The 27,549-nt window shown below is 44.4% G+C and overlaps 2 protein-coding genes across 3 annotated transcripts in view; one reads left to right on the top strand and one right to left on the bottom strand.

Moving 5' to 3' along the window:
* The window catches only part of C8H1orf131 (chromosome 8 C1orf131 homolog), a 31,177-nt gene extending 15,359 nt beyond the window's left edge, over positions 1 to 15,818 (bottom strand). The window contains exons 1-2 of the mRNA XM_043477147.1: positions 15,597 to 15,818; positions 10,718 to 11,055 (exon numbers count right to left, since the gene is read on the bottom strand). Of these exons, the coding sequence (XP_043333082.1) occupies positions 10,718 to 11,055; positions 15,597 to 15,684 (426 nt within the window). The 5' untranslated portion in view covers positions 15,685 to 15,818. The remainder of the gene's footprint in view (positions 1 to 10,717; positions 11,056 to 15,596) is intronic.
* Positions 15,819 to 15,894: 76 nt separating this feature from the next.
* Positions 15,895 to 27,549, top strand: part of GNPAT (glyceronephosphate O-acyltransferase) — a 34,530-nt gene continuing 22,875 nt past the window's right edge. For both annotated transcript variants that reach the window (XM_043477144.1, XM_043477146.1), the window contains exons 1-2: positions 15,895 to 16,033; positions 23,632 to 23,814. In XM_043477144.1, the coding sequence (XP_043333079.1) occupies positions 15,956 to 16,033; positions 23,632 to 23,814 (261 nt within the window). In that variant the 5' untranslated portion in view covers positions 15,895 to 15,955. The remainder of the gene's footprint in view (positions 16,034 to 23,631; positions 23,815 to 27,549) is intronic.

Below are 27,549 nucleotides of genomic sequence, written 5' to 3'. Positions count from 1 at the left end.
ACTGTGGTAGGAGGCCCCACTGTCTGCAAGCCACACTCAATCCTCCTTCACCTCTAGGCTCACAGGAGAACTGGGCTTCGCTCCCTACCTGGAGTTAGGCATGCTGACTTGACTTGTTTTAGCCAAAGACATGTGAGCAGAAGGAAGCACATCCCTTCCACAGAGAACCTTTAAGAGCCTTTATTGACTTACCTTCTTCAGCAAATGCTAGAGCCCCTATCACCCTGGGTCCCTAGATTAGGATGGTGTGGACCACGGCATTCTGCCCTGACAAGCCCGATGAATACATGACGTGAGAACAAAATTAACTTCTGCCTTTAAACCACTGAGGTGTAGGGGCTACTTGTTACAGAACCACCGTCTCTCCTATGCTCACTGATAAAGCCTCACTGTCCCACACACAAGACAGAGAAACATTTGAAGATTCTGAGAACTTGTATGTGAGGTTATGAAGAAGACAGCAAGCTATAAAAAGGAGCTGGGACTTCCCTGGCAGTGCAGTTGTTAAGACTTTGCCTTTCAATGCAGGGGTTGCGAGTTTAATCCTTGGTCAGGGACCTAAGGAAACTAAGATCCCTTACCCTTGCCTCCAAAAACTCAGAACGTAAAACGGAAGCAACAAATTCAATAAAAACTTTAAAACTGGTCCATGTTAATAAAAAAAAAAAAGGAGGAGCAGCTCGGGAGGAATGCATGGGGCGAGGGGGAAGGCAGGCAGTTTACCAGCTCAGTGATCTTTCTGATGGGCTGACCAAAAGTATTTTCTCCTGCACTGGTGAGATTTTTATTCCATTAGTTACATTGTCCAATCTTTGTCCAATTAGAGAAGAGTTGGGTAAATAAACACTCTCTCTTTAATATGCCAGCAGTTCTGAGAATACTGAGAATTTTCTTCATGTCTTCTTGAGTGTAAATTATTATTTTGGGGGGAGGGGGCGTTCCCAAGATGATGGAAGAATAGGACAGGGAGACCACTTTCTCCCCAACAAATTCATCAAAAGATCATTTGAACTCTGAGCAACTTCCACAAAACAACTTCTGAATGCTGGCGGAGGACACCAGGCACCCAGAAAGGCAGTCCATTCTCTTTGAAAGGAGGTAGGACAAAATATAAATGAGAGACAAAAGAATTAGGGATGGAGACCTGTCCTGGGGAGGGATTTGTGAAGGAGGAGAAATTTCTAAACTGTAGGAAACCCTCTCGCAGGTGGGTCTGTGGGGAGTTTTGGAAACTCAGAGGGCAACATAACCAAGAGAAGAAAAAAGAAACCCACAGAATATGCGCCTAACCGCAACTGCCAGCTGAGAAGTAGCCCAAATGCTCACGTTGGCCACCAGCGAGCAGGGGCTGGACAGAGAGGTGCAGGCTGCATAATCGGTGCTTAGGGTAAAGACCGGGCCTGAATGCCCTGAGGACAATCTGAGGGAGCTAACGTGAGATAACTTTCCTGAGAAAGGCTCTGATGCACAGCCTGACCAGCTCACAGAGCAAAGGATTGAGCAAATACCAAAGGAGAGCTGGCCGGCTGCATACAGGCCCCTCCTCAGCCGCTGGAGGCAGAGAGGCAGGCGGGGGACAGCCAGAGCCGGAAGGCAAGGGGTTACTCCAATCTTATCCCCAGAGACCAGCGTCTTCCACCAAACTGTGAGCAGGCTCCCAGTTGCTAACCAAGTCTTCCTGGGCTCCTGGATGGTTGACATCTGCCAGGAGGGTTGCAGCCTGAGATCAGCTCCCCAGAGGAGACACACGGCACACCTGAGACGGTGCTCCCAACAGCGCACCCGGGAAACCAAGGGGCTGGGACCGGGAAGGTGAGTAAGACGCATGGCCCACCGGGGACAGTGCGCTCCCCACGCACCTGGTTGCCTGAGCTGCTCGGACCTGGGAAGGGAACAAAATGCAGCATCTGCTTTGGACAGTGCCCCTGCAGAGCACCCTGGAGCCTGAGCAATATAGACCGGGAAACCACACACCCCGTGAGCAGGGGCAAGCCCAGGGTGGTCCATACACTGCGAGCACTCCCCACACATGCCAACGATATTTGTTTGCAGCGTCCCTCCCTCCCCACAACATAACTGAACACGTGAGCCTCAGTAAGTGACCATCTTTGCCCCCTTGTGTCAGGGCGGAAATTAGACACTGAAGAGACTTGCAGAAGAAGCCAAAATAAACAAAGAACAGGGAACCACTCTGGAAGTGACAGGTGCAACAGAAAAACCCTGTGGTTAACACTGACTAAGCATCGAGGGGGCCTATAGACCTTGAGTCTTCTCAAGGTGGAACAAGGAACTATCTGAAACTGAACTGACCCCACACTGCCCACAACAGCTCCAGAGAAATTCCTAGATATATTTTTATTATTATCACTTTTTAATTTTTTTAAGTTCTTTATTAGTCCTTTAATTTTCATTTTTATAACCTACTATTACCTTGCAAAAAAAGACCCTATTTTTAAAGCAAATTTCATATATTTTTTACAATTTTTGTGATTCATTTTGTTTTTTATATTTAATATTGTATTTTTGAGAGTCTAACCTCTACTCTAGATTTTAAATCTTTGCTTTTTGGTATTTGTTACCAATTTTGTACCTTTAAGAATCTAATGTTCAATCTAATGTACTGAACATTTTCTCTTAGGGGTGTGATTACTGGCTTGATTGCTCTCTCCCCTTTTGACTTTCCCTTTTCTCCCCCAGGTCACCTCTATCTCCTCCCTCCCCCTTCCCTTCTCTACCTCACTCTGTGAATCTCTCAGGGTATTCTGGGCTGTGGAGAATGCTTAGGGAACTGATTACTGTCTAGACTGCTCTCTTCCCGTTTGATTCCCCCTCTTCTCCTCCTGGTCGCCTCTATCTCCCTCCTCCCTCTTCTCCATGTAACTCTGTGAACCTCTCTGGGTGTCCCTCACTGTGGAGAATTGTTTCACCACTAACCCAGATGTTTTGTCATCTGTGCTGTATGAATGGAGACGTCTTGAGGCTACTGTAAGAATAAGACTGAAAGTCAGAGGCAGGAGGCTTAACTCCAAAACTTGAGAGCACCAGAGAACTGCTGATTCCAGGGAACATTAATAGACCAGAGCTCACCCAAAAGCCTCCACACCCACATTGAAACCAAGCTCCACCCAAGACCCAACAAGTTCCAGAGTAAGACATACCATGCTAATTCTCCAGCAAAGCAGGAACAGAGTCCTGAGCATTAAAAGACTGGTCAACCACTTGCAAAAGAATGAAACTAGAACACTTTCTAACACCATACACAAAAATAAACTCAAAATGGATTAAAGATCTAAAGGTAAGACCTGAAACTATAAAACTCCTAGAGGAAAACACAGGCAAACACTCTCTGACATAAATCACAGCAAGATCCTCTATGACCCACCTCCCAGAGTAATGGAAACAAAAGCAAAAATAAACAAATGGGACCTAATTAAACCTAAAAACTTTGGCACAATGAAGGAAACTATAAGAAAGGTGAAAAGACAGCCTTCAGAATGGGAGAAAATCATTGCAAATGAAGCAACTGACAAAGAATTAATCTCAAAAATATACAAGCAGTTCAGGCAGCTCAATACCAGAAAAATAAACGACCCAATCAAAAAATGGGCCAAAGAACTAAACAGACATTTCTCCAAAGAAGACATACAGATGGCTAACAAACACGTGAAAAGATGCTCAACATCACTCATGATCAGAGAAATGCAAATCAAAACCACAATGAGGTACCATTTCACGCCAGTCAGAATGGCTGCTATCCTAAAGTCTACAAACAATAAATGCTGGAGAGGGTGTGGAGAAAAGGGAACCTTCTTACACTGTTGCTGGGAATGCAAACTAGTACAGCCACTATGGGGAATAGTGTGGAGATTCCTTACAAAACTGGAAATTGAACTGCCATACAACCCAGCAATCCCACTGCTGGGCATACACACCAAGGAAACCAGAACTGAAAGAGACACGTGTACCCCAATGTTCATCGCAGCACTGTTTACAATAGCCAGGACATGGAAGCAACCCAGATGCCTATCAGCAGACGAATGGATAAGAAAGCTGTGGTACATATACAGAAGGGAGTATTACTCAGCTATTAAAAAAAGAACGCATTTTAATCAGTTCTAATGAGGTGGATGAAACTGGAGCATATTATACAGTGACGTAAGTCAGAAAGAAAAACACCAATACTGTATATTAACGCAAATATATGGAATTTAGAAAGATAATAACAACGACCCTATATGCGAGACAGCAAAAGAGACACAGATATAAAAAAGACTTTTGGACTCTTGCGGAGAAGGCGAGGGTGGGATGATTTGAGAGAATAGCACTGAAACATGTATATTGGCATATGTGAAATCAATCACCAGTCCACGTTGGATGCATGAAACAGGGCACTCAAAGCCAGTGCACTGGGACAACCCTGAGGGGATGGGGTGGGGAGGGAGGTGGGAGGGGGGTTCAGGATGGGGGACACATGTACACCCACGGCTGATTCATGTCAATGTATGGCAAATACCACCACAATATTGTAAAGTAATTAGCCTCCAATTAAAATAAATACATTAATTCAAAAAATTATTATTTCAACTAGATTAGTTTCTTCCTAATAACTATCTGACTGGATCCACTAAAGAGCAGGGGACTTGGTACAGCTGAAGGGTGATGCTCAAGGGTAGCCCTGGAATACTGCAGGCTTCCCAGGTGGCTCAGCAGAAAAAGAATCCTCCTGCAATGCAGGAGACAGAGGAGACTCGGGTTTGACCCCTGGGTCAGGAAAATCCCCTAGAGGAGGGCATAGCAACCCAATCCAGTATTCTTGCCTGGAGGATCCCATGAACAGAAGAGCTTGGCAGGCTACAGTCCACGAGGTTGCAAAGAGTCGGACACGACTGAAGCGACTGAGCGTGCACGCAGGCTGGGACACTACAGAGACTGTGAGGGCGGTGAGAAGCGGGGGCAGTGACCGGACAGAATGTCTTTAGGGCTAACGCCACTTCTGGCGCAGTGCACACGTGTTGCTCAAGGGACAAACAGCCTAACTAACCTGCGCTCCTCTCACTGGTATCGTAGTTAGGCAGACAGCTTTTAAGCCAGAAAGCCTGGGGTCAGAACTTCAGCACTTTTTCACATCCACAATCCTTCATCTAAGAAAATTCAGAAGGAAATACTGTGAATATACTGAATACTGTGTACATTTCTGTCCTTTATTTTGCCCATCTTTGCATGAAACGTTCCCTTTGTACCTCTTTCTTGAAGAGATCTCTATAATCTTTCCCATTCAATGGTACACAATGGAATATTGTGTACCATTTCCAGTGGGGTCTAAGACAGCAACTCATAATTAAGCACATTCATATTTCTGCAGCAACGCCTATAAATGCTTATGTCAAATGTAACCAACAAAAATAACTGTTAAGCCTCACGTCAGTTCACGTCAGGTTTTGCTGCCAAATAAATCTGTACCAAACTTACAAAAAAAAAAAAAACACCTAAATTTGTGCTTTCCAAAGCTCTGGGGTATTGGAGTTGCATATATGGGATGGTGGGGTGACTGTTTATATGCAAGCAAATCATTAAATCTCTCTAGGCATCAATCTCCTCTGCAAAATGAAGACAGGTCACATGAACTGTGAAGATTCAATGAAATATTCAACTGGTTAAGGAACATAAGTAATCACTTTTAGTACACATCAACCACTCAGGAAATGGGGCTTCCCTGGGGACTTAGATGGTAAAGATTCTCCTGCAGTGTGGGAGACCTGGGTTCAATCCCTGGGTCATGAAGATCCCCTGGAGAAGGGAATGGCTACCCATTCCAGTATTCTTGCCTGGAGAATCCCATGGACAGAGGAGCCTGGTGGGCTACAGCCATGGGACTGCAATGAGTTCAACATGTCTGAGCAACAAATATACACAGTAAGCTTTCAGGAAATACTGGCCAATCTTTACTTGGCAAAGCATCACATGCTCAGAAGCAGTGTACGTGCACCACAGCCCATGCCAAAGGATCCACGCGTCCCTTCCGATCGGGGCGCTGCTTTATTGTTTTTACTATGTCTTTCTTGTCTCTTTTCTACAGAGGCCACAGAGGCGGCTAAGGTTCACGAGATGGACCCATGTTAAGGGTGGAGAAATAGGCTTGTCAGACACAGCCCTGATGGCCGAATAACACTTGGATCATTTAAGCTACACCTGACCCTTTCCTCAGAGCATAGGAACTTTCTTCCTTACAGGCAGCCTTGCACTCATTAAAGAGTGGGCTCATCCACTCCACTCTCAAATCACAAGTCCAAGCCAACCCGTTTTGAACCTGGACTCTGCAGTAAACACCTCACCCTGTCCCCTCATGCCTCTGGCTACTGCTTTACCTATAATCCATTTACCATGCAGGGGACACAGCAATCTTTTCAAAATATAAATCAGATCACTTCATGCCCCTGCTTAAATTCTTCCATGTGGTTCTTTACGCACTTTAAATCCGAAGGCCCCAAGTCTCTGGGGCCTGGTGTGACTGGCCCCAGCCTGTGTCTCTAACAGCTCACACCTTCTCCCCCCTGTCCTCCTCCTGCTAGTCTCCCAGCTCCTAGAACCTTGCAGGCCTCTAGACAGCTCAGGACAGCAGCAGGGCCATCTTCTGCCTACATTGCTCTCCTCTCTCCCATCCCTGGCACCCTTCAACACAGTGTGAGCCTAGAGTCACCTCCTTGGACACTTCCAACCACTGGCTCCAATGGAGGTTCTGCCTGTTACTCTCAGGACCCTGCATCTTTCCTTCAGAGTGCTTATAACACTTTTAAAGTATATTATTAATTTATGCAGGGTTTGCCTGACTGTACTAATAAACAATATACTCCATGAAAGCAGAGGACTATTATCTTGTTTACTGTGGCATCTCCTAGGTCTGGCAAATAGTAGGCACCCAATTACTTACAGAATAAATGAATGAATGAATCAATGTAAAGTGACCTCTGACCTACTATTTCTTGTCAAATTACTTCTGTAATCAGAGCTTTACAAACAGGACATGATCAGGAAGTTTATTTATGGGTCAGATTATCTGGAATGGGTTAAATATACAAGTGGTGGCCAAGTTCCCAAAAGAGTCCATTAAAAGGGGTTCTGATCACCAACTCTAATGTAGGGGAGAAGGTTGCCTCACACGTGGGAGCCAGTGTACAATAAAGCAGCGTACTGTAGATCAGAACACACACACAGAACACACAGCTGGGTGTTCACAGCTCGATGCAATTCTGACAGTATGTACTGGAGACAACACAGATTCCACAGGCAAAGGGCTCAGCCCGACAACACCATCCCCACTTCAGACCAGCAGCAAGCCCAGATTGTTACCTGTAGCACATCTGACCCACCACCTACAGACTGCAAGTTCTCCTGACCCCCTCCTTGTGTTCAACTAATTTGCTTGAGCAGCTCACAGAACTCAAGAAACCCGTTTACTTCCTAGATCACCAGTTTATTTTAAAAGGTTGTAACTCGGGGACAGGCAGATGGAGGAGATGCAGAGGGCAAGGCATGTGGGAAGCAGAGAGGACCCCGCATCCCCTCTCTGGGCCCCACTCTCGCAGCACCTCCACATGCTCACCAACCCAGAAGCTCTCCAAACCAAACCCCATCCCCTGTGGAGTTTCAGCGGTTTCCTCACACAGGCATAACTGAGTACACCTGCCCTCTCCAGAGCTCAGGGGGCAGGACTGAACGATCCAATCCTCTAATCACAAGGGTGGTTCTCCTGGCAACTAGTTCCCACTCAAGGATGCTTTCCAAGTCACTTCACTGACACAAAAGACACCTTTATTGCTCTCATCTTTGAAGAAATTCCAAGGGACTTAGGAGTTCTATGCCAGAAACAGAAGCAAATGTTTAATGTAGTATTTCTTATTATAAATCACCACATCACACCCAAGAATATTTGTTTCAGTACACTGTGTAGTTGGATCATTTTTGATGGCACAACCTAAATTCTGGGAAAAGAAGGTCACTTACTTGCCAGTACCTCTTGTGTTCTCAAGAGTACTTCAGACAACAGAGGGCAACAGGAACTCACATGGAGAATCGGCTAGTGGGGGGAGCCACATAAATGGAGAAATAAAAGGAAAACAGGAATAAAAAACAGAATACTTCAAACGTGACCAGCTGTTCCTGTGATTGGTCAATGGAAGCCACCAGTATTTTATCATGTACTTTTGCTGATTCCATGTCTGTCTGACTGTCCGATGGTGACTTGTAAGTTTTCAGAGAGCAGGGGCCACAACATGTACATTTTTCCATGTTCTGCAAACTCTTAGCATAGCATTATGTGTCCTAATTACGCCAAAGAACTGGCCTTTGCCTGGCATGCCTTATACCCAGGATACGCCATAATGACTAGCACTATATTAATTTGCAGTTATTTATAAGTTGCAATATCAACATTCTAAAGTCTTTTTATGGACATATGTATTTTCATTGTGTTCATATACTGTCTCCTTAGCCAGACACATTTACATCTTCAGAAGATAAATTTTAGAAAGGAAAAAAGGGCAGAACACCAAGAAAAGCTAAAAAATTTCATTAAGGTGAGGAAGTCCAAAATGTAAAATGAGGACTTCCCTGGTAGTTCAGTGGTTAAGAATCCAATGCAGGGGACGCAGGTTCAGGCCCTGGTCCAGGAAGATTCCACAGGTCGCAGGGCAACTAAGCCAGCGCACCACAACTCCTGAAGCCCACGTGCTCGGCAACAGGAGAAGTCATGGCAATGAGAAGCCCACACACCGCAACTAGAGGGCAGCCGCACTCACCACTACCAGAGAAAAGCCATTGCAGCAACGAAGGCGCAGCACAGCCCAGAGTGAACAAATAAACAGAAAGGTCCACATCAAAAGGTAAAACGAGCTGAGGCTCCTGAGAAAAGCCAACCACGGTGGAAAGGGGATTCTCTAGAGCAGAAAGAAAAAGACTGCTATACTTGTTCTATTATTAAGAGACAGGGAGATACAGACTCATTCAATGACAACTTTCTTTGTCCTTTCTATTAGAAAAAACAAAACAAAACTCTCTTCCAGAAGGATGAACACAAGTGAATATAAGAGGAAACTAAAGACCAAGACATTTCAGGAAATAAGGGTATCTAGATGCTTAATGTCAGTTAAATTCCCCAAAGGCAGTACTGTATTTCACAGCACTGTTCTCCAACCTTCTTCATATCATGGCACACACAGAAAATACTAATATTTGTCTGGCTCACTGTAGTACCCTACACCGGTAAAGAAAACCGGTCTTTGGAAGCTCCCTGGCTGGCCAGCTTGGGAGCTCTGGCTGCAAGGGCCAAAAGAATCCATTTCTTGTCTGCCTGTAAGAATTCCCACTGCCCCAGTACTTGGATACTGTAAGAATTGGAAGGTTGACCTAGGATCAAAGGAGATATGGCTACATCCTAGCCTGTGTTCACACGTTCATCAGGCATATGCAAGCCTAGCTGTCTTTGCAGTGGGTTGAATCACGGTCTTCAAACAGATATGACCATGCACTAATGTCAGGAATCTGTGAATGTGACCTTCTCTGGAAAAGCATCTCTGTAGTGTTATGGAGTTAAGGATTTCATGATGAGATCCATCCCAGATTTAGGGTGGCCCTACATCCAATGACATATTAAAAAGAAGAGACATCACTTTGCCTAACAAAGATCTGTTTTGTCAAAGCTACGGTTTTTTCCAGTAGTCATGTATTGATGTGAGAGCTGGACCATAAAGAAAGCTGAGCACTGAAAAATTGATGCTTTCAAATTGCAGTGCTGGAGAAGACTCTGAAGAGTCCCTTGGGCAGCAAGGAGATCAAACCAGTCAATCCTAAAGGAAAGCAGCCCTGAATATTCACTGGAAGGACTGACGCTGAAGCTGAAGCTCAGTACTTGGACCACCTGATGCCAAGAGCTGATTTTTCTTGGAAAAGACTCAGATGCTGGAAAAGCTTGAAGGCAAAAGGAGAAGGGGACAGCAGAGGATGAGATGTTTAGATAGCATCACCAACCCAATGGACATGAGTCTGAGCCAACTCCAAGAGGTAATGGAGCACAGAGGAGCCTGGCGTGCTGCAGTCCACCAGGTCACAAAGAGTTGAACACAACTCAGCGACTCAACAACAACACATCCAATGATGGGTGTTGTTCTAAGAGAAAGGCAAGAGATTCGAGACTTGGGCACCAGGAAGAAGGCCATATATAGACGGAGGAAGAGTTCAGAGTTCTATAACTGTCAGAAGATAGAAGAAGCAAGGAAGAACTCACCCTCTGAAGAAGGGAGCACGGCCCAGCCAACACCATAATTTGGACTTCGGGCCTCCAGAACTGTGAGAGAATTAATTTCTCTACAGCAGACCCAAGAAACTAAGACAATCCTCTTTTTCTTTTGCTGACAGACAAAAGTTTGGAGGACATGGGAAAAGCAATAGAAATGTAAACATCTGGATTTCTGCAATGAACCTGACAAAAACTTGTGAAAAAGTTTGGATAAGAAACCACGCCTCTCTCTCGTGGACTGAATCCTGGGCCAGAATTACAAATGCAGCCTGAGACTGCTGCTCAGCAGAATCCCTCTGCTTTTCATCAGCATGGAAGTTCCTTCAGAGCAGGCAGTTTTTGCCTGTTTTGTTCACTGTTACATCCCAGGGCCTAGAACTGTGGCAGGACAACATCAGGGTTTTCACACATGAGCCGATTCATTACCTTTGTGTTCTCGTCTTGATCTGGCTTCTGTTTCCTTTTTTTACTTCGGCTGTGAAACTGGACCACTTCTACTGGCTCCCTGTCATTCCTTGGGGGAGAGCAGGCTGCTGCAGCTCCAGCAGGTCCCGCAGGGGAACCACTGGGGGTCACAGCAGGAGCGCCCTGCAGCTCTTCCCGGAGCTCCTGAAAGAAGCTGGCAGCATTCTTCCTCTGGCCTCTGACAAGAGACTCAGGTTGGGGAGCTGGTTCTGTTGCCAAAGCTGCTAGGGGCCCCGTACCTCTCTTCTTCTCTCTCTTTTTTCTGACTCTTTTCTCTTCTGTTTCATCTTCTGTCTCTCCTGTTTGTTCGAACACAAAAAGGAAAAATAAATATTTTGTGCTTCAGCTGTCACCAATATCAAATGTAGGAATGCGCACGTCCATATGTCACAGTTTACAAACACCCAGAAATACACACAAAGAAGATATTTGTTTTTCTTCGGAGGGTCGTATTCAACATCCGCACAATTCAGAGACTCCAAAGCGCTTAGTCATCTTTCCCAAGGTAATTACATTCATGTCTCTGACTCTTAGCACAATTACCTAGTCCTTGCCGTGGTCCTGACTAAAATGCCATCGTGACAACATCCCAGGAACTGACAATCCTGGCTGGCTCACAGTCTGTACTAAAAATGTAAGCAGATCCACCACTGCTGCTTTTTAACACTCACTAGGGTTACAGGTGGGTACCACAGTCTTCCTATTTCCTTTCATGGTTATAAACGAAAATGAATCTAAGACAACTGGCTTAATTTGAAAGCCTTTGAAAGTGAAAAAGTAAAAGTCACTGAGTTGTGTCTGACTCTTTGTGACCCCATGGACTCCTCTGTCCATGGAATTCTCCAGGCAAGAACACTGGAGTGGGCAGCCATTCCCTTCTGCAGGGGATCTTCCTGACCCAGGGATCGAATCCACGTCTCTTGCACTGCAGGCAGATTCTTTACCATCTGAGCCACCAGGGAAGCCCAAGATGAACTTAAGACAACTGGCTAAATCTGAACGCCTTTATTTTCAACTAATATACCTCCCCTTTGTTTTAACCGTTTCAACTCTGACCAGTCACCTGAACGTTCTGACAAGAACTCTAGGCCTCACTACTGACTGACAGTATGAATATCACAGGGCTCTCTAAATATTAGCTGAGTATTTATGCTTGCTTCTATTTGCTCAGTTTCTTATTCAGTAAATGTGTATCAGACTTCTTTACCACAGTGGTCCAGTGGTAAAGAATCCGCCTTGCAATGTAGGGGACACAGACTTGATACCTGCTTCTGGAAGATTCCACATGCTGTGGGGCAACTAAGCCTGTGGGCCACAATCACTGAGTCCATGAACTGCGACCACTGAAGCCTGTGAGTCTACAGCCTGTGTTCCGCAACAAGAGAAGTCCCCACAAGGAGAAGCCAGCGCACCACTGCTAGAGAGGCGCCCTTGCTCACACTCACCACAACTAGAGAAAAGCCCGCGGGCAGCAGTGAAGCCCAGTGCAGCCAAAAGTTAAATTCAAAACACAAACCTTTGGTAAGAAAATATATGTATTAAGAGTCGACTAGAAAACCTTAGTCAAGATGGTGGAGTAGAAGGATGTGTGCTCATCTCCTCCGGGAAGAGTACCAAAATTGCAACTAGCTGTTGAACAACCATCGACAGGAAGATGCTGGAACCCACCAAAAAAAATACACCCCACGTCCAAAGACAAAGAAGAAGCCACAGTGAGACAGTAGGAGGGGTGCAAACACAATAAAATCCAAACCCATTCCCTCCGGTGAGTGACCCACACACTGGAGAACAATAAAACCAAAGAAGTTCTCGCACTGTTGTGAAGGTTCTGAACTCCTTGTCAGGCTTCCCAGCCTGGGGATCTGACAGGGACTTGGAATCCCCAGGGAGTCTGGCCTTGAGGGCCAGTGGGATTTGATTACAGGCCTTCCAGAGGACTAGGGGTAAACAGAGACTCCAGTCTTTGGAGGTCACAAACAAAATTTTGTACATACCAAGACCCAGGGGAGAGGAGCAATGACTCCACAGGAGACTGAACCTAAACTACTTGCTAGTGTGGGAGGGCCTCCTCTGGAGGCGTGGGTTGGCAAGGAGCTCACCATAGGGACGGGGGCACTGGAAGGTCTCCTTAGCAAGTAAACCCTCTAGGAGTTTGCCATTAACCCTACAGAAGAGCCCTCAGACCCCTGGGCTGGGATGCCTCAGGCCAAACTACCAGGGAGGGAGTGCAACCCCACCCATCAGCAGACATTTGGATTAAAGCTTCACTGAGCAAGGCCCTGCCCACAGAGCAAGACCCAGTCCCTCCTATCAAGAAGCTTGAGTAAGAGATGTTTGCTCAGTCATGTTCGACTCTTGGCAACCCCATTTTGTCGTAATAAAAATCACAAATAACATACAAGGGAACTCCCATCAGGCTATCAGCTGATTTCTCAACAGAAACTCTACAAGCCAGAAGGGAAGGGCATGACATTTAAAGTAATAAAAGAGAAGAACCTACAATCAAGAATACTCTACCCAGTAAAACTCTCCCTCAGATTTGATGAAGAAATCAAAAGCTTTCCAGATAAGCAAAAGTTAAGAGAATTCAGCACTACGGAACCAGTTTTACAACAAATGCTAAATGAACTTTAGGCAGGAAACACAAGAGAAGGGAAAGACCTATACAATTAAGACCAAACAATTAAGAAAACGGTAATAATATAGTAGGATATTATATTATATACAGTAATAATAGGATCATACATATAGATCCTTAAATGTAAATGGATTAAATGCACCAACCAAAACACACTGACTGGGTGGGTGAAAAATGTGCATGTATGCACTTCCACTTACCACATCACTCGACTTGATCCCCCCTAAATTCTATGTAATTACTTTATATCGTTAATCATGTTCCCATTATGGCTTGCAATTGTAATTGTAATTGCTTTTTGTCTGGCTATTGACTGTGAGAACTGATAAACATCTTTTACTTTGTAATTATGTAACCACTACTCACTTAACACTATTGTATCATGATTGGTCAACAGAAAAATAATAGAACTCTATATCACCAAAACTAGGATCTAATAGAAAAACCTGTAATCACTTTTTAAAATCCAGATGCATATAAGAATTATCTCGAATTTTTTTTGAAAAATACCAATGCTCAGGTAGTTTTTTCCTTCAGAGCTCCAGATATGTTTCTAATGAGCACTCATGTTTAAAAACAATTAGACTATAGATGATCTTTTACTTTTTACCTAGTTTCACTTTTTCTACTTCATCTTCAGTGCTCCCATTTCATTTAGTTTATTATGTTCTCCAATTTCTCCATTTCTTTTTTCTTTCTAAAAAGCTTTTGCATACATATGTATAATATATATAAGAAAACTTGAATTTTTGCCTAACTAAAAAAATTACATTTTGACTCCACTTGTTTGACTTAGTATAAATAGAATGCCAGATTTCTAATTAAAAAATAGATATGCACAAGCAACAAAGGTTTACTGTATAGCACATCAAACTATAGTCAATATCTTGTAATAACCTATGATGGAAAATAACTCCAAAAAAATAATACATGTATTTGTATAAATGAATCACCGAAACATTTTAAGTCAACTATATTTCAATAAAATATACACATTAAAAAAAGCTTTGGCATTAGGGATATAAAAACAAGTAGATACAGCCCGTGTCTTCAGAGCTCCAAGTGTAAGTTCCGGCCTGTGTTAACACAAACTATATTTAGGATTTTGCAGAAAAGTCTTCTCCTCTAGGACTTCTCAAGGTCAGAGACTAAGTCTTCTCTGTCTTCCAACATTTCCAAAGGCCCAGAGATACTCTATCCACAGTACAAGTCAATACAAGTGCAGGAGTTGGAAATAGACAGTGTGGGGCTTAGAATCCAAACTCTTCAAGTCACTAGCTGGGTGAACTTCCAAGTTTTTTAACCTCTAGTGCTTATTTCTACAATAATGCTATTTGTCTTGTAATAATAGTATTAACGACAGTTATCTATTTCATAGAATTGTTGTGATAATTAAATGAGTATATACATGTAAAGTATGGAGTGTATGGTAAAATCGCAATGCCTTTTTAGCTATTATTTTTTATTCTAAGCTATGTAATGAGCTTAGAATTTTGAGCAACTGGCTCCAAAATAAAACAGCAACATCACACTACAAATTTAAGAAATGTGTTTGACCTATAAGGCACTAATGCCTAATGATTTCCGGTGCATGAAAGAGTGTCATCTTCCCTGGGGTAAGTTCTTCAGAGTGTGTAGAACTGGATCCTTGCTTAAGTGCCAGGAGTTCCCAACCTTTAATGCTAAGTTTCCTTTCCCGCAATCAAGATGAAGTAAGGCGAGCATAAGTCAGCCAACTTAAGGCTGAGAGGTCGTGAAAAGCTTCATGTGAAACCATTCTCTGAAGTCACCAAAAGAAGAGGTCCCAACGCGACAAGCTGTCACCAATGCCCGAGGATCAGGCGGATCTGGGCGGTGCGTGGGGGAAAGGGGCTTCCCAGAGGTCGGGAATGAGAAAGGATGCCATTTCCAGAGCCTGAGGTCCTGTGCACATCTCCTCGTTAAGTCTGAAAGCGTTAATGCTTTCGACAAGCAAGCCGGTTGGCCCCCACACTCAGGAACGAGTTGGGACATCTGATTCATAGAAAGACTCACAGACCCCGGTAGTAGGCGAGGGGAGGGTGCAGGACCCATTATCTGAACCTGGTTGGAGGAGCCGAGGAGTGCTCGAGGAGCAAGAAACTTTAGCCTGAAAGCTGAGGCCAGCCAGGTCCGGGGTCCTTAAGTTGGCTCTCCACGTGGGCTCCGAGGCCCGGCACTCACCAAAGTCGTACAGGTTCTGGAGCAAAGTGTCCAGAAGGGCCTGAGAACCGGGAGGCGCGGAAGTCGCCAACCGGGTCTCCTGAGCCATCGTGAGGCCGGCGGGCCGCGGCGGGACAGCACAGATCTCGCGGGCCTCCCCGTCCGCTTCCGGTTTCTGACGGGTTGCGCGCGCCGTAAGTCCCCGCGCGGCTTCCGTCCTGGTTAAGATGGCGGCGCCCGGGGTCCTGTGGAGCGGCCGTAGAGGGTGCTGCCGCCCTAGGCGAGGTCGGGCCGCCCCGCGCGGAAGAACCGCCCACAGCAGCAGCACCACCACTGCTTAGCAAAGAATCCCAGGCCACACCCGGGACAGCAGCCTCAGCATGGATCCTTCCAGTTCATCCAAGTCTTGTTTCTCCGTCGGCTCCACCGGTCCCGGGGCTGTCGTGCTCCTCTACGCGGTATGCGCCCAGGGGAGCGAGGCCGGGGCGGGGCTGCGAGAGGACCCGCTTCTCTCGGTCCCGGGTTCCTCCGGGCTGCGACCCGAGGTGCAAAGGAGTGGGTCCGAGATCCCCAAAGGAGGGATGAGGTGATTGATTTGGTTTCCAGGGCGACGGTGTATCTCTGTGTGTGTGAGCGTCGGTATGCTTTTAGAAGTTTGTGTTGGTGATGGTTCCTCTGGTTCCTGCCCGCTCGTTCCTTCCCTTTCACTCCACCAGGCATGGGGCCTTCAGGAAGCCGCTGACACTGGAACGAGGGAGGAAAGTTGGGAATCTCCGTCTCTAGCGAGGGTGAATCGAACTACCTTTTGGTTGGTTTCTCGAACCGGGGAAACCTGCGGGTCTGACCCAGCCTGAGATAGCCTGTGGTTCCCCACCCCGCTCTTCCGCAGGTGTGATATTCCCGGGAGAAAAAGTGTTTGGCTTGTATGTGTGCATCGAGTTTCTAAGACTTTTAATCTAAGAAGATTAGGAGCTTCTGGAAATTTTTATTGTGTTTCTGTCTCTGTCCATTATTGTACTTTTGCCACAAGTCATTTTGAAAGACACCTAATGGCACCCGGCCTCCCTACAGTTGGCCTTTTCACCGCCTAAACCCCTTCTGATTTTAACTGGTCCTTTTTGACAACGGAATGTTAGTCACTCACAGATTCATGAAGATATTTTGAGGCAGAAATTTGTAGCTCCCAGTATTGCACAACCCTGGGGCAATTGACTTGTTAAAGCAAATTAATTTTTATTTACCATAGGAAGAAATAAAAGTGCATATTTTAAAGTCATGTTATCAATGTTCTGGCTTAAATCTAAGGTTAATTTATGTAGGAACGTGGTAACAGGGAAAGCATGAAAGAGCAAAGTAAACCAGAAACTCAGTTTCAGAAAAGAATGTACATATGATAAAGAATCCACCTACAATGCAGGCAACCCGGGTTGGATCCCTGGGTCTGGAAGATCCCCTGGGGACAGGAATGGCCACCTTCTGCAGTGTTCTTGCTTGGGAAATCGCATGGACAGAGGAGCCTGGCGGGCTAGTCTATGGGACTGCACAGAATTGGACATGACTTAGCGACTGAACAACCGCAACAACAAAACCCACGTCTACCTTCAAATTGGGAAATCAGTGGAGCATGGGAAAACCTCTGTCGCCTTGCTGTGAAGAGCTTGGGCTTATAATTGCTGCTAATTGTCCACTCTCCTAAGGTTTATCACTGTGCCTTTCTCTTCATTGACCTCACTTTGTAGTTCAGTGAAATATTTCAACCTTGGAATGTAGTGAAGAGGGTTACTGTCTAGCTCTGACTCCCCATAGGTAGCTTTTTCAGCCCTAAGCTGGTTCCTGAATTAACAGCAATTTTCCACATGTGTATTAAAGGAAATAATTGATTTTTATTTCCCCCACTTACCAAAGATAAGACTTTGGTCCACTTTTTCACATGAAAAACTAAAGCAACTACATGTACTCTGTTACTACTTTTGAAGCTAGACAGCAACCCTCACTACTCTTATGACTACAGGCTTTAGTTTCTTGTTAACCTGAACTTTTTCTTACTAGTTCAGACTGCCCTTATATATTTCCTCGCCATGCTCTTAACTGTGCAACACTCTAATCTTAAGAGATGTTTTAGAAACCGCTGATTGCAGCAGATGTTGCAGCAGTAAGTGCCTACAGTGTCCTAGTCAGCGTTGTCAGTGTCCCAGGTATGGAAGTTAAAGATCCACCTCTTGCCTTTAAGGACTTCGCAGGAGATCATGAAAATAAACAAATAATCATAATGAAGTGAGATAAGGGCTTCCCAGGTGGCGTTAGTAGTAAAGAACATGCCTGCCAATGCAGGAAACATAAGAGATGTGAGTTGAATCCCTGGGTTGGAAACATCCCCTGGAGGAGGGCATGGCAACCCACTCCAGTATTCTTGCCTGCAGAATCCCATGGACTGGTGGGTTACGGTTCATCCATAGGGTCATGAAGAGTCAGGCACAACTGAAGCAACTTAGTACACACACAGGTGAGATAAGCGCAATGATTGAAGCATGCACAGTATGTTGTGGGAGGGATGAGAAGGAGTACCCAACCTGTTCGGGGACTTCGAGGAGGCTTCTAGGAGAATATGACACCTGAAATGAGATTTTGAGATACGAATGGTAGATGAGGAAGAGGAAGACTACCCTAGGCACCAACGTAAGAAGACCACACCCTAGCATGTTTGGGGGAACCAAGATAGGCTCGGGTAGAATAAAGGGAATATGAGAAGCACCGCTAAGCAAATAGGCAGAGGATATTTCCTAAAGGAGTTTTATATGTTTAAATGCCCTTAAGGATAAATCTTAACTTTATGAGGCAACCATTTATTTTTTTTTTTTGGCTGCGGCATGTGGGATCTTAGTTTCCTTTCTGACCAGGGAAAGGAACCTGTTCTAACCTGTTCCCCCTGTGCAGTTTTAACCCCAGGATCACCAGGGAAGTCCCTACAGGGCATCATTTAAGGATGATCGGATTTGTATTTTTGAAAGCCCAAGAAGACTACTAGTTTTCTCAAATTGTGTGGATAATCTCTTTTACTAAAGCAGAGACTGTAGAAAGACTTAGGGAAGGAATCTGATCTGGAAGCGTGAGGATCAGTTAGAACTCTGTTGCCACAGTTCAGGAAAGTGATGAGTGGCAGTGAGTCTGTGGAGAAGGGAGATGGGTGAGTTAGTCTGGTGCTCTGGACAGTTACATGTGGTGGCCAAGAGGCGGCCTTCTGAAACTGACTCCTGATTTCTGTGATAGGGCACCTGGGGGGACGATGCCACCTTTCACTGGTAAGAAAGAGGAAGAGGAACAGGTTTAGTTGGGATTAAACAATAGTAATTTCAGTTTAAGATGTGGTGAGTTGGAGATGTAAGAGGCAACATTGTGATTTTTAACTTGTGAATTATGTTGTTATGGACCCAATACATCACAAAGATTTGGGGAAACATCCAAATACAGTTAGAAATATGATATTTCTAATGATATGACCTATAAGTATATTTCATATGATATTTAAATATGATACCAGAGTAAGAGAGGATGATCTGGCCTTCATACATGGATATGACGGTCATCAGCAAGTAGGTTGTATCTGAAGCCATAGGTCTGCTTGGAATCGTCCAGTGATACCACAGATGAAAAGTAGGCTGGGACTGGGTAATTGCTGGGGTAACGCAAATTACAACTTCCTATTAGAGTCTGACTGAAAAGTCTAGTCCTTTTACAGTGTCCTACAAGACTACACAGTCGGGCGACTGCTCTGTCTCTGAACTGACTCATCTCGCTCGCTGGTATTCAGCCACACTGGCCTTCTGTTTCTCAGAAGTAAGCATGCTCCCTCCTCAGAGTACTTAGAGTACGACATGCTGTGTTTTCCCAGAACTTTGCATTGCTGGCCTTTTATTATTATCACTATTATTATTATTGAGATCCCAGCTCAAGCATCATCTCAAAGAGGCCTTACCCACCCCCCGACAGTCAGTCTAAAGTAGCTCTCCAATCACTCTCCTTCATTAGTTACTGTTTTATTTTCTTTACATTCTCTCTTCGGTGTTGTGCTACAGCAGTTTATCCTGACTTTCAAAGCTCATTGTTTAACTTGTATGAAGTTTGCAACCCTATGGTTAAAACACTGCTGTTATTAAAAATAAAGGTTATTATATAAATGTCCATTAAATAAATTCTGTTAAAAATAGTTAATACAACTCAGCACTTCCTCATTAGTTTACTAAATTTCACTGTTATGCTCTTGAAGTTATTTATGTCACACTGTAAGGTGGAAATCCTAAAGTACAGTGGCTCCTTCCACCTCCTCCTAACTCTTGGGTTTAGTAAGGCTGTGTTGGTAGCTTGAGGCTTCCCAGGTGGCACTAGTGGTTAAGGACCCGCCTCTGCCAACGCAGGAGATGTGAGAGACAGAGGTTCGATTCCTGGGTCGGGAAGACCCCCTGGAGGAGGGCATGGCAACCCACTCCAGTACTCTTGCCTGGAGAATCCCATGGGCAGAGAATCCCGTGGCGCAAAGGTCCGTAGGGCTGCACAGAGTCAGATACGATGAAGCACCTTAGCACCCACACAGGCGTTGGTAGCCTGAAACTTGCCAGGTGGGAGGGTGTATACCACAGACAGCGGCACATGCTGTAAGTCAGGGCGCTCCCATAGAGGCACCTTTGCCAGCATGTTACGGTGGACCCCTGCGTGAGCCCATCTTGTTTCTTCGTTGTTTATCCCCTTAAGGGCACACTCAGCTCCCTCACACAGCCTGTCTGCCCTGCTCAGGCTGTATTCTTGACCTGTGGAGCAACGCCTGGTGTATTTGGGGCTCTCGGTCACTGTTGAGTGAATGGGCCCACCAGAGCAGTTGACAGGGGTACAGGTAGAGGCTTGCTGTACAGAGTAAGATAGGGAAGACAGTGGTGGAAAAACACTTCACCTCAGTCTTCTGACTTGGACTCCTCATTGTATTTTGCTCCTGTGAGTATTTATTTTAGGATGGTAAATACTTGTCCAGCAAGATGTGGGGAAGGCCAGTTAAGGAGCAGTAACACTCAACCCTGGCTGCATGTTGGAAGTACTTAAAGTACTTTCAAAAATACTTCCGATACGCAGGGAGAACTCACAGACCAAAATATTCAGGAATCTTTGGGAGGGCCTGGGCATCAGAATTTTTTTTTAAGTTCGCTGAGTTAATTTTAATATGCAGCCTGTGTTTAGAACCACTGTATTAGACATTGAGTTAGACCAGATTGGGAGAAGTTTGAGCTTTAGACTGAATATTGGAGAGCTGTCATCAACAGGGCTCAAGAAGTGGCTTCATTTAGTAATTTATGTTACCATTCTGCAAACGATGACTGGGTTCCTACTAGGGACTAGAAGTACAAAAAGGTATGACACGTGACAAAGAGCTTCCCTGCTGGCTCAGTGGTAAAGAACCTGCCTGCCAGTGCAGGAGACACAGGTGCGATCCCTGATCTGGGAAGATCGCACATGCTGTGGAGCAACCAAGCCCATGCTCCACAACTACTGGGCCTGTGCTCCAGAGCCTGGAAGCCGCAACTGCCAAATCCTGTGCGCCCTGGAGCCCGTGCTCTGCAACAAGAGAAGCCACAACGAGAAGCCTGTGCGCTGCAACTAGAGAAGAGCCCTCGCAGCAGCGAAGACCCAACACATCCAAAAAGAAAGAACAAATTTTTTAAAAAGACACATGACAAGAAGTTCACAGTCTTGTAGGGGAAACACCAAATACAAGTTGATTGAAGTTTTCTAGATGAAAATGTAATGAGGATTCCCTGCAGACTCAAAGAAGAAGATGACCATTTCAGTCCTACGTTAAAGAGAATCTAGAAAAAGTACACAGAGGAGATGTACAGAAACTGTGGTTGAAGGCTGAGTACTGTCCAGGCGAACAGTGGGGGAGGGCCATCTGTAAGTGCCCTGTCTCAACAACTGGTCCCACCGTGCACCTGGTTACCAACAAAAGAAGCTGTGGCTCTCTGGGTCACCCAACTCATATCACCAACATATACCACAATGCCAAGAATATTAATTACAGGTGCCAAATGTTTGATAAGGAATGCTGCTCCTGGAGGTAACTTGAACAAAGCTGTAGGAGCCATGGGCTGTCATAGCTTGTTTAGATAACTAGGTCTTTGTGTAGCTGGGTCAAGTGTTAAGAGGTGTGAGTTTGATCCTGCAGTTAACAGAACCATGGAAGGACTGTAGGTGAACATATCTTGCAAGTTTGGAGAGTATGCATTCCTGCTGCTCTGCCTGGCGAGTTCTCGTTCTGAGGACTCCCTTTCTCCCCGCTCCCCCTTCCTCTCTCTCTCTGTCTGTCTCTGCACCCCCCAACCCTATACACACCTCCCCAACTGATTCTGGTCCTTTTCTCTTCCCACACCTAGGACCACTAAATGGGAAGTCTCTTAAGATCTTTCTGTCCCTAAAATTATATCATTTATAATGGCAATTTGTGGCATTCTACCCAGTCTGAGCCTATATAACTTATACTGTTACTTAGAGAAATGTGAGATTTAATGTGAGGTTCTTCAGCAGGAGTCTGTGATATGTTACAGTGACTGCAGTTTTATACCAGAATTCCAACAGTTACAATATTTTCCCCTCATATATTTTCTTTATATATGAACATAAAAATGTTCATGTTTGCATATTTCATACTACCCTTTCATACTTAAGCTCCCCATCAATGCTTTTTTGTTTCTGTTTATATTCATGTTGTTTAAAAATCTGGATTTTTTTTTTAAATTACCTTAACATTTAGTCATTCAGAATATATATATTCCAAGCAGAGCTAGATGTTGGAAATACACAGATGCAAAATACAAAGATGCCCTCAAGGTAATTGCATTTTAGTAGGGAGGCAGATGTGCAAATGATCATGTCATGGGATACATACCATAATAGTTATATGTAGAAAGAAGCCCTAATGAGGAAGGCAGAGTGATTCCATCAGGGGAATTCGAGGAGTTTTCACAGAAGAGTGATACCTGAGCAAGGATGATAGGAACAGAAGGGCACTCCAGGCCGATGGACATGTGCAGAGGCCCAGAGGCGTGTCAGCAATGGACTGTGTTGGGGAAATCAAATCACGCACTGTTAAGTGGACTGTGAGTGTGGTGAGAAGGAAAAGCCAGGTCTCAGAGGTTCTTGTATGACACCAGGAGTGGCTTAGGTCTTATTCTGAAGGAGCTGAGGGGGAAGTCATATGTTAAACCAGAATTTGGCCAGAATTGTGTTTTAAAAGGGCATGGAGTGGGGACTTCCCCATTGCTCCAGTGGCTGGGACTCAGTGTTCCCAATGCAGGCAGGCCTGAGTTCAATTCCTGGTCAGGAAACTGGATCCCACATGCCGCAACTAAGAGTTCACATGCTACAAGTAAAGCCTGGCACAGCTGAATAAATTTAAAACGAAAAAAATTTTAAAACAAGTAAAAGAGGCAGACACAACAAGTGTGATGGATGAAACCTGTGAAATTGATCAGATTTGCTCTAGAGCTTAGTGCCCACTTTTACTGTATTTGTTAACTTTCCCACAGGGACACTGGCTTTATAAAGAGAGCAATCAAAAATAAAATATTACAATTTAATATCAATTCATTGAGCCTAATGATAACTACATTTTTTTTTCTTACTATGTGAAAATCTAACATTGGAACACCCTGTTCTTTTTTTTTTTTTTTTTTTGCTTTTCTTTTTTAGGCAAAAATTTATTTCGACCCACTCACTTCATATATGGAATTTTCTCAGATACATATGGTGGTGGTGGTGGTGGTGGTGGTGGTTTAGTCACTAAATTGTGTCCGACTCTTTCGACCCCACGAACTGCAGCCAGGCTCCTCTGTCCATGGGATTTCCCAGGCAAGAATGCTGGAGTGGGTTACCGTTTCCTTCTCCAGGGCATTCTGTCCTTATTCTATGTCAGAATAAAAATTTTGACAGAGATGAAACCTTACCAATGTAGTTCCTAACCTGTCTTAATTTATTTTACAGCATGTTCATGACTTTCTTTCCTTTGTCTTGTCCACAGAAAGAGCTCAAAAAGTGGGATGAGTTTGAAGATATTTTAGAGGAGAGGAGGCATGTCAGTGACTTGAAGTTTGCAATGAAATGCTACACACCTCCTGTCTATAAGGGAATTACTCCTTGTAAGCCAAGTGATATTAAATGTAGTGTTCTCAATTCTGAAGAGATTCATTATGTCATTAAACAGGTAAGTGATTCCATCTTCAGCCATAGCCAGATTCATTCATTGTGTACAAGTTTCTTTTTCTTCTTGATTCTATGAATTTATTTTGCTATTTTTAATGTATCTTTTTAGATTTCACTGTATTTAGCACATTCATCCAACGTTTATTTTACCTATAATGCATGTTAGCCTCTTTGCTAGACATTGTGTCTAATAGTGAGCTAGTTGAGCAGAGTTCTTGACCTCTTGAGTGTTTAGTCTAATAGGAAATGATGACAGGTGTACAGTCAATTACAATGAAACATGTACACAAGACATGCTAGTGGGAGGCCAGTGTGCAAGGACATTAATTAATTATAAGGGTGATTAATTTTGTGCAGGGAGTAAGAGAAGTGATTTTTTAAATGGGGCTGGAAAGATGTGTAGGGACTTTCTATGTGCAATAGGTGAAGAAGAGTGTCCCTAGCAGAACAAGTAACTTTTCCTGTGGTTTTCAAACCTCGTGGCACATCAAAATTATTCAGAGAGCCTTGAAAAGGCCCTCTGCCTACATCTCACATTTGGGCTGATGGAGCCATTCACTGAGTTAGGGGCTCAGAAGAGGGATGAGAAGAGGGCTGCAGAGAGAAGCTGTGCTCTGTGCTGTGGACACGTCACTTGAGATGTCCAGGTCCAAGTCCTAGGGTGACATGATGGAGCGTCACGGTGGTGGCCCTTCATGTGGTAGTGTGCTTCTGCACCTTGATATTCATGGAGAGATCCTGCTTCTTTGACATTTAAGTGGAGGTGAGTCAGGTTTATGGTCTTGCAACATTCTTAATTTTTTTTTTTTTGGCTGCACCACATGGCTTGCAAAATCTGACCAGGGGATTGAACCTGGGTCTATGGCGGTGAAACCACAGAGTCCTAACCACTGATCTCCCAGGAAAACTCTTTATTATCTTTATTATTTGCTGTCTGTTTTCCTCTGATTTAGACTTATGACCTATGCTGTTAATCATATTGTTTTCATCTAGCATGATCTGTCTTGGGGAAATTATTAATCTTCTCTCACTTCACGTAAGTGAAGTCAAGTTTCCTCATCTGTTAGAAGATAAAGACAGTTGTTCTCAATACTGACTCTTTGTTAGAATCACCTAGAGAACTTTGGCAGAAGGTAACCACAATTTTCCACAAGTATGTAAACTCTGTGAAAGCAAGAATTTTTTTGTCTCTCTCTCTCTTTTAAATTGCTATATTCCTGGTACCTAGCACATAGTGCATGTTCAATAAATACTTCTTGAATTAATGGATAAAGAAATACTTTGGTCCCATCCATAGGGATTCTGACTTAATTGACCTAGGTTAGGACCCAGGCATTCTTCTCGTCTCCTTCCTTTCTCCTAAATGGCACTTTTTAATTGCCCCGTTCTTCTTGAACTTCCAAATCTACCTCCACGTCCTCTTGACAGATGACTTTTCTTCCTACTTCACAAAGAAAATTTAAGCCATTATATGGGAACTCTTTGAACTTGCTGTGATCAGGCTTCTAATTTACCTGCACCTAATATACATCATTTTCTTAAATGGAGCCCCTTCTGTTTGAGTTTAATCCCTACCCCACTCCTTTGCTCTGGATCCCTCCTCCCTTCTGCTCCTCATCCTCAGGGACTTGGCTCTCTTGCCTGTCCAGTCAGATGTCTCAGCTTCTTCCTCTTTATCAGCTCTTTACCATCAGCATTTAATATGCTCACTGCTCTTCCAGCTTAAATAGACCCCCTTTGACCAGGTTCCTTCTCTCCTTAGTACCCCTCCCTTCCTTTCCCACTTCTCTGCCCTTTGAAGAAGTTAGCTGGTTTCTAGGCCTCTCGCCCTACTTTCTCACCCTTCATATACTGGCTTCCAACCCCTTGTGGTAGTTCTTCCCAAGGCTGTGAATGACTTCCTTCCTTGTGACTAAAATCAACCTAGTTCAAATCCTGGCTAACTTTTGGTGCATGCTTTGTCCTTTCTTTCCATGACACCGTAGTCTTCCACTGAACCCACCACATCTGTGTTTTTATTCCTCAGTTATCTTTACGGGCTTCTTTTCTTTTGCCCGTCCGTTTAAATGCCGCTGTTCCTCAAGATTTTGTTCTCGCCCCTTCTTATTGTACTCACTCACTGGGCAGTTTCATTTGTTGCCAAAATTTTAAGTGCCTTCCTTATACTGTCTCCATATTATAATATTCAGTTCAGTTCAGTTTAGTTGCTCAGCCATGTCCAACTCTTTGCGACCCCATGGACTGCAGCATGCCAGGCCTCCCAGTCTATCACCAACTCCCGGACTTTACTCAAACTCAAGTCTGTCGCGTCAGTGATGCCATCCAACCATCTCATCCTCTGTTGTCCCCTTCTCCCACCTTCAATCTTTCCCAGCATCAGGGTCTTTTCCAATGAGTCTGTTCTTCGCGTCAGATGGCCAAAGTATTTGGAGTTTCAACTTCAGCATTAGTCCTTTCAATGAATATTCAGGACTGATCTCCTTTAGGATTGAATGATTGGAACTCCTTGCAGTCCAAGGGACTCTCAAGAGTCTTCTCCAACACCACAGTTCAAAAGCATCAATTCTTCGGCACTCAGCTTTCTGTATAGTCCAACTTTCATCCATACATGACGACTGGAAAAACCATAGCTTTGACTAGACAGACTTTTGTCAGTAAAGTAATGTCTGTGTTTTTTAATATGCTGTCTAAGTTGGTCATGGCTTTTCTTCCAAGGAGCAAGCATCTTTTAATTTCATGGCTACAGTCACCATCTGCACTGGTTTTGGAACCCCAAAAAATAAAGTCTGTCACTGTTTCCGTTGTTTCCCCATCTATTTGCCGTGACGTGATGGGACCAGATGCCATGATCTTAGTTTTCTGAATGTTGAGTTTTAAGCCGACTTTTTCACTCTCCTCTTTCACTTTCATCAAGAGGCTCTTTAGTTTTTCTTTGCTTTCTGCCATAAGGGTAGTGTCATCTGTGTATCTGAGGTTATTGATATTATAATCTTGATTATAAGATTACTATATAAAAATAGTATATTATAAATAATATAATTAGTATCTATTGTTTCAGCCCAGATCTTTTTGGAGTTTCATATGTATATTTTTGTAGTTTACTGGATATCCACTTGGAAGTTCCCAAAGCACCTCATATTCAAGATGTATAAATCAAAGTCTTTGATTCACCTTACCCTCGTGCCATGGATATTCTCCCACCCCATCCCCCACCCCAGATTACCCTGTCTCCAAGAATTTTCCCCACCGTGTGTTAGTTGCTCAAACCAAAAATCTGGATGCCGTCTTCCACTTCTGACTTTGCTCTCATACACTGGCAGTCACTGAGAGCTGCTGATGTGCTCTCCTGAAAATAGCACTTGTCTATTTTCTTTCCATGTCTGCTGCCCCTTCTCCGCCTCGGGCTCCCTTTGTCTCACAGGGTGTGGTAGCAGGATGTGATCACGTCTGCATTAGGAGACCGCTCAGGTTTGTGCGATGGAGAATGAACTGAAGAGGGACAACACTGGGCACAAACAGTGGGAAGACTAGCGTCTTTAGGTTTCCAGGAAGAGGGCTCTATAGGGACGGCATGTCTGTTGGGCACATGAGAAGCCCAGCTGCACAGAATAAGAGACCAAGTCACTCTCTGCTTCTCTGGTTTCCTCCAGTGCCTCGAGGAAGTCATTCCTCCTGAACAAACGAGCCTGTTAACTTGTGTTCTTCATCTGTTCACATCCTTCCTGTCTCCAGGGGT

The sequence above is a fragment of the Cervus canadensis genome, chromosome 8 (genome assembly GCF_019320065.1).
Source record: "Cervus canadensis isolate Bull #8, Minnesota chromosome 8, ASM1932006v1, whole genome shotgun sequence".
In the NCBI taxonomy this organism is placed as follows: domain Eukaryota; kingdom Metazoa; phylum Chordata; class Mammalia; order Artiodactyla; family Cervidae; genus Cervus; species Cervus canadensis.
This window is presented reverse-complemented; position numbering and strand designations above follow the sequence as displayed.